Genomic DNA, 7,546 nt, shown 5'->3' on the forward strand with positions numbered 1-7,546 from the left:
AGAAATTTATACTTTCCCCTTACTGCTTCGTCATTGCCTGATCATTTGTCCATCCACACCTTACCATATATGAATACACATACAACCAAATCATGTCTATTCCCCATACTGAATGCAAACATGCAGAGAATTTGCCTCTTCTGCATAATTCTCAACCACTCAAATAGTACTTGAAGACTAGACAAATGACACAACCTTTTTTCATCCAAAAATAGTAAACTGGACTAGATTACTTCTAAACTACTGATATTTTTATGCTTCAGTAGCTCACCAGTTTGTTTTGTGGTAGATAATAAATGTTCATGTAAATAATTTTAATGTTATAATAGAAAACATCCTTGAAGTGTGACTTGTGTTAATATTTTATATTTAAAACTACAGTATCATCAGTTGCCCAGAATTGTCCTACTCTCTTTGAATGGTTGATTTTTTTGAGGTACTATGAATTTTTAAAATCTTTTCTATATTTTTACGATATTGTATACTGAAATAATCAAGATGAATTTCATTCTTTTGCTGCTTCATGTAACCATGCTCAAACTCACCCCTTAATGTTTTTCCAGGAGGCTTTCCAGCTTTAAAATTTCATCCTCATTAAGATTTTGTGCTTGTGTCACATCTACTAAATTACTCAATATGACCTTTTTTTTTTTTTTTTTTGAGACAGAGTTCACTCTTGCTACCCAGGCTGGAGTACAATGGTATGATCTTGGCTCACAGCAACATCTGCCTCCCGGGTTCAAGTGAATTCTCCTGCCTCAGCCTCCCGAGTTGCTGGGATTATAAGCACCTACCACCATGCCGGGCTAATTTTGTATTTTTCATAGACAGGGTTTCTCCATGTTGGTCAGGCTGGTCTCAAACTCCTGATTTCAGGTGATCTGCCTGCCTCAGCCTCCCAAAGTGCTGGGATTACAGGTTTAATATTTCCTTATTTGAAACTTTATCACATACCCCATTAAAGATATATTTCAAATTCAATACTTTATCTTCCTTTCAGTTCAATAAAAATTCAAAATGTTGCACTGAACAGAGCTAATCACAAATATTGTCCCTGAAAACGTGGCTCTTATTTGCTCAAGTTCTGATAACCAATAGAAATGTGCTTAAATAATCTCAAATAGATGCCATCAATGAGTTTTAAAAATGGGCCCGGTGTGGTGGCCCACACCACAAAAATCCATGAGAAAAGTTCAAATGCCTGTAATCCCCAGCACTTTGGGAGGCCTAAGTTGAGATCACGAGGTCAGGAGTTCAAGATTAGCCTGGCCAACATGGTGAAACCCTGTCTCTACTAAAAATACAAAAATTAGTTAGTCGCGGTGGCAGGCACCTGCAATCCCAGCTACTCAGGAGGCTTAGACAGGAGAATTGCTTGGACCCAGGAGGTGGAGGTTGCAGTGAGCCGAGATCGCACCACTGCACTCCAGCCTGGATTACAGAGCAAACTCCATCTTGGAAAAAGGAAGGAAGGGAGGAAGGAAAGGAAGGAGGGAGGGAGGGAGGGAGGAAGGAAGAAGGGAAAGAAAGAAGGAAGGAAGGAAGAAAGGAGGGAAGGACAAAAAGAAAAATCACACAGGATAGAGGCTATCTTTATACTAAATTAAAACTTTATTGAATAAAGAACACTCTCCAGAACACACAATTTGATGATGGTCTAGGTCTACATTACATGCAACGAAGCTAAACATGACAGTAGTTTAACATGGAATGTCAAACAAATTAGTATTTTTCATTGTACAAAACTGTTTATGTAGCTGACATGCAAGATGAAAAGTGTCATACTCAGCATTTTCACTAATCGTCTGTGATGAGTTTTAAAAAAGGCATTTGGAGAAACTGGTAGACGTCTTCAGCATACAGTTCAAATAAATTAGTTATATGCCTACTACTGAATCCTCTTTAAACCTCTCTTGCATTCCCAGTAAAATCTTAGTGCAAATATCAAATTTGCTGGTCATGCCAAAAGACTGTCAAACTCATAATAGAATACAAGTTCTGAATTACTGTGTATTAAGAAGGGCAAACCCAAGAATACCAGTTACTGCAAAATTCATTTAGGCACACTTAATAGTCTACTCTTAGCATTTTTTCTAAGTCTCTCACATTAATGACTAAAGCCTGTTTACAGTACTAAAATTCTATCATTCAAGCATCAATGATTACATTTCAGAAAAAGAAAATCATTCATTTCAGTAATAGCATTATTGCTATATCCTAAAAAAAAAAAAAAAAAAAAAAAGTGTGCTTTACTTGCCACAGCAGGAATTATATAATGTAAACACCATATTGGCCCACACCACAAAAATCCATGAGAAAAGTTCAAATTTGAACACTATATGTGCATTATTTTCAAATCTGTGTCTGTGAGTTTATACTGTATCTGCTTGTACCAATACATGACAACAAAACACACTCTTCCACACGCATACACATACAAGTGATTGCTAAACATTAAGCATGGCTTGATTCCCTGACTCTAGCTCAAAAAAGAAAAAATGTTACATTACATCGCAACTGTCTTAAAAACGTTTACAGAAACTATTAAATGAATGTGAGTAGTAGCGGAGGAATGATGAAAAAGTGATGGTAATGATATGGTGCAAGTGGATGGAAAAAGAATGTAGGTATAATGCTGAAATTTGCAAATGCATGGAAAGTGTTATTCTGTGGGCCTTATCTGAATTTTAAACTGAAACCAAGAATAAAAAAATACATATAGTAGCACAAGTCCATTAACACCTGGAGGGTCAGGCCTAGATAGCTTACCTTCAAAGTGCAAATTTTAACAATGGAATGTTTTAGCAGGGACTTAAGGACAATCCTCTGTCTTTTTCTTGTTGAAAAGACCAAAGGTGTTCAGGAAGTATTTATTCCTGGGTAAAATTATTTCAGTTTCTTGGTAAAACAAAAATATTTAGTCACAATTACCACCCACTCATTCACATACACAGAACCATTTTTAGGGGTGTTTGCGGGGAGAAAAAGCCCTTATCTATGTAACACCTAATGGAACTCTTATTTATAATCTAAGTTCTTTGAATCCACTACTTTAAATACCAACATGCACCTCTCTTATCCCCTCCCTCACCACCCATATACCCCAAACACCCCCAATGAACCTAGGTATTCTAATGTCTTTGTGTTTTCTCAGCCTCGCGAGTAAGGCTGTTGAGTACCACCTCCACTGGATCAAAATTAACACCTGGTGCACTTTCTACAGCACCTTTTTTCTTCTCCACAATTGAGTGGAATCTTGATGCTTTCAAGCCTGTATCTAGATCTCCAGGTCATCAGGCCGAGGTCTGCTGCTGGCACGACTGCTGGCTCTGCTTGAAGGTCGCTGGTCCACAATGGCTAGTGGCTGTAGTTCGTGTCCAGCAGCTAGTTTTTTAGAATTCTGGTTATCATCGGGGAAATCAAAAGGCTGTGCATGGGAGTTAGAGATGGTGCTTCCCGCCTGCCCCATTCGATTTTGTTCTGCACTATAATTAGCCCAGTTTTGCTCGCTTGCTTGCTTGTTGTAATTGCGGCAAGAAGAATTGTTTCTGTCGCCAGTAACCAGCTTGTACCCAGGAGGAGACATAGGTGAGAGGGGAGCGGTTGGTGAGGAACAGCCATTGAAATAAGCATATTTTGGAGACCCACAGTCTTTGGCGGGGCTCAGTGGGCCAGTGGTGGCATGGTAAGGGTCACTCTTTCCCTTAACTCGATCCTTAACACCCTTGAAGAAAACATAGAAGAGTTCAATGATATTCAAGGCAAGAGACACCAAGGACACCACCAGCATGAAGATGATGAAGATGGTTTTCTCTGTGGGGCGAGAGAGGAAGCAGTCCACCTGATGTGGGCAGGGATCTCTTTTGCAAGTGTAAACAGCACTCAAGCTGAATCCATAGATGTACCACTGGATCAGCAGGAAGGCCACCTCGAAGACAGACTTGAAGAGGATACTGATGATGTAGGTTCGCAGCAACCCTCCTCGCATCTTCACCTTGCCATGCTCTTCAATACCATACTTGAACTTCTTGATCTCAATCTGTTTCAAGTGCATCTCCACATTGACGCCGTCAGTTTGGGCAACCTTGAGCTCCTCCTCTTTCTTGTTCAGTTTCTCTTCCTTTCGCATCACATAGAAGACATGAGCCAGGTACAAGAGTGTGGGTACAGACACAAATATGATCTGCAGGACCCAGAAGCGCACATGAGAGATTGGGAAAGACTTATCATAGCAGACATTTTCACAACCAGGTTGCTGAGTGTTACAACGAAAAGCCGACTGCTCATCTCCCCAGGCTGACTCAACCGCTGTCCCCAGTAGCAGGATTCGGAAAATGAAAAGTACTGATAGCCACACCTTCCCTCCAGCAGTGGAGTAGGCTTGAACCTTGTCAAGGAGTTTGCCTAAGGCACTCCAGTCACCCATGTTGCCTGGCCACCACCTGAAAAGAAGCAAAAAGACAATTAAAATATCACAGATTTGCAAATTACTGGTTTAATATTTAGTCCTTTTCAGCAGATAGTTAAAATACTACAAGCCGGGCGCGGTGGCTCAAGCCTGTAATCCCAGCACTTTGGGAGGCCGAGGCGGGTGGATCACGAGGTCAAGAGATCGAGACCATCCTGGTCAACATGGTGAAACCCCGTCTCTACTAAAAGTACAAAAAATTAGCTGGGCATGGTGGCGCGTGCCTGTAATCCCAGCTACTCAGGAGGCTGAGGTTGCGGTGAGCCGAGATCGCGCCATTGCACTCCAGCCTGAGCAGCAAGAGCGAAACTCCGTCTCAAAAATAAAATAAAATAAAATAAAATACTACAAAAGGTTTCATATATTTCCAACATACTTTCACAAAAAACCAAGTGCAAACTCTTCCTGTCCCATTTTCCTCGAATGAACAGTTCTAACACGTGTTTTGTTTTTGAGCTAAAATAAGTCTTAGAAGGAACAGAGGGTGAGTTGCAATCATAACCTGGAAAGATGTATTGCTTGCTCAACCGCTGCCTTGCCTTGTGACTTGAGAAGCCATCTGCGCTTAGCCTCTGCTTATTTCGTCTGATAAATAGGACAGTTCTTGCCTGGTAGGTCTGTGTTTGCATGGGTGCCTAAGCAAAATGTCAATGTGTATTATTCAAAGCATAGGCATCTAAGAATCCAGGTAAGAACACCTATGAACCCACACACATAACCTTTTTTTTTCCAAACTTTACATCATTTTATTACTAATTTCGCCCTGAAAGATTTTTCAATGGTATCTCAAGTGTAACTTGTGATACTCTATGTTACTGTCATTTATACTTCTCTGTTTCTTTTTTTAGAGACAGGCTTTCACTATGTTGCCCAGGATCCTGGGCTCAGGCAATCCTCCTGCCTCAGCCTCCCAAGTAATGAGTACCATTTTTATCTTAAGCAGTGACTTGTATATAGCTCAAAAGTCTGCCTTCTGTTCAGAGAAAAAGCAGGCTGTATGTAAATACACTATTTTGCTACAATGTATTATATGTAGTAACCTACTTTCAAAATCAAAGACTAAATACACATCACACTTTAAGTAAAAAAGCAAACAAACAAAACCTACTTCAGTGTTTTCTCCAGCCAGAAATGATTGGTTTTCATCTTTTGATTGTTATATACTTCAAAGTTCCCTTACTGGGCTTGGGGCACTCAGGCTATACATCCAATTTAACTTCTTACCAATACCTAGCCAGCTAAAGCCTATGGCTTTTCCATTAATGAGGATAAGAAAAAGATCTAAGTCAGTAGAAACCGACAAGAATCCCCAAAGTTGTCTAGTTCAATTATGCTTCTAATTGCCGATTATCTATCTAGCTGATAAAAATTGAGGTTATCAGGGTATAGGAAATATTTAGCTATAGATAGAGCCAGATGAAGATTCACAGTCCCCTGGCCAAGGCTTTTCAATGCCTGACATTGGATTTACAAGTATAATAAAGCTGGCTGGGCTTGGTGGCTCACGCCTGTAATCCCAGCACTTTGGGAGGCTGAAGTGGGCGGATTACAAGGTCAGGAGTTCGAGACCAGCCTGGCCAATATGGTGAACCCCGCCCTGACCCAGCTCTACTAAAAATATAAAAATTAGCTGGGCATGGCAAAAGAATCGCTTAACCCTGGGAGGCAGAGGTTGAACTGAGCTGAGATTGAGCCGTTGCACTCCCACCTGGGAGACAGAGTGAGACTCCGTCTCCAAAAAAAAGGATAGTAAAGCTGCACTAAAAGCTAGAAATGCTTCCATGCTTTTATATATACAATCTTAGCGAGGGCTGAAAGCTGGGAAGAAATGAGTAACATGACGTGACAGGCATAGGGAATATAGGCTAATTTCAGCAGACAGTAGTAATTGGAGGGTTCAGAAAAGGATGAATTAGTCAAAGATTATTTAATAATTAAAAACAAGCCAAGCTAAGACTTTATTAATGAATTCTATTTTTTTTCTTTACATGAGCAAGGATTTCAGAAATCAATATAATGAATTCTAAATAGTGTAACTGAAGGTAGGATTATTTAGGCTTCTTAGAAATATGTTCACTATCTGAATATAAAGGAGTTTCTCATCTGATATTGAACTATGAGCTGTATCCTCCTAGTAAGAAGTAAATGAAATCCAGGGGCGTCTTCTTCCCTAGGAAGCAACATTACATTTCTGTCAAATGACTGTGTCTGCCACAGAGAACAAGAAAAAACGAAATGGACACCTGACTTGGGATTTCCTGGACCGATCAAAGAAGAGATGGTTGAGCCATAAAGCTTAAATTAGATGCCATGGGTATCTTTGATGACAGCCCAGGGACTGCTGCCAAAGAATGCTGGAATAAGAGTGGAAGGTGGGTGGGAAGGCCACAGAAATAACGCTTCCCCAGTGGTCATAAAAAAGGGAGCCTCCCTTCTACTTTTAAGAAGGATCATTTTAGATTCTGAAGTGACAAGTTAGAAAGTGAAATTGATGTATGAAAACAGCAGTCAAATAAGAACAAAGGCTTGAAGGGCTGACAAAGACAGTTAAATAGCCAAGGGAAGGCTTGAAGTAAGGGAGTAATTTAGTCTTGCTGGTGAGTTTGATGGTGAGAGAATGTGAAAGAAAAAAAACCCCTATAATTTAGGAGAAAATACTAGACTGGAAATGAAGAAGTACAGTCCATGACGGTCAAACAGTAAAATTTTTGAAGCTATAAATAGATAGTCTCTATGTGATGATGTGTAAAATTGGCCCTAATTCTGTTTGTAAAAAACTACAATATTTTGCCAGTGTCATCTGCTTTTACTCAGATATTTCAATTGTCGGGGAGAAAATGATAGAAACAATCAAGTATAAAAAGATAAACTGTTTGTATACATCTCATCACATTTATGCAATGATAGAGCTGAAGACAAACCTAGCATGTTTAAAAATAGCACCAGGCGCAACAGAAATTATTTTAACTACTGTTTCATCATTACTCAAAGTAATGTATGATTGTGTAGATGCTTATAGTAACTCATCACTAAGTTTATTTACATTCTATAAGAAATAGCATTTTTTTTTTTTTTTTT

General features: G+C 39.5%; 1 protein-coding gene across 1 annotated transcript in view; it reads right to left on the reverse strand.

Annotated features, from left to right (window-relative positions):
* Positions 1-1,588: 1,588 nt before the first annotated feature.
* The window catches only part of GJA1 (gap junction protein alpha 1), a 14,533-nt gene continuing 8,575 nt past the window's right edge, over positions 1,589-7,546 (reverse strand). The window contains exon 2 of the mRNA XM_017541048.2: positions 1,589-4,442. Coding sequence (XP_017396537.1) covers positions 3,278-4,426 — 1,149 coding nt within the window. The 5' untranslated portion in view covers positions 4,427-4,442 and the 3' untranslated portion in view covers positions 1,589-3,277. The remainder of the gene's footprint in view (positions 4,443-7,546) is intronic.

The sequence above is a fragment of the Cebus imitator genome, unplaced genomic scaffold, assembly GCF_001604975.1.
Source record: "Cebus imitator isolate Cc_AM_T3 unplaced genomic scaffold, Cebus_imitator-1.0 Scaffold130, whole genome shotgun sequence".
NCBI classification, from domain to species: domain Eukaryota; kingdom Metazoa; phylum Chordata; class Mammalia; order Primates; family Cebidae; genus Cebus; species Cebus imitator.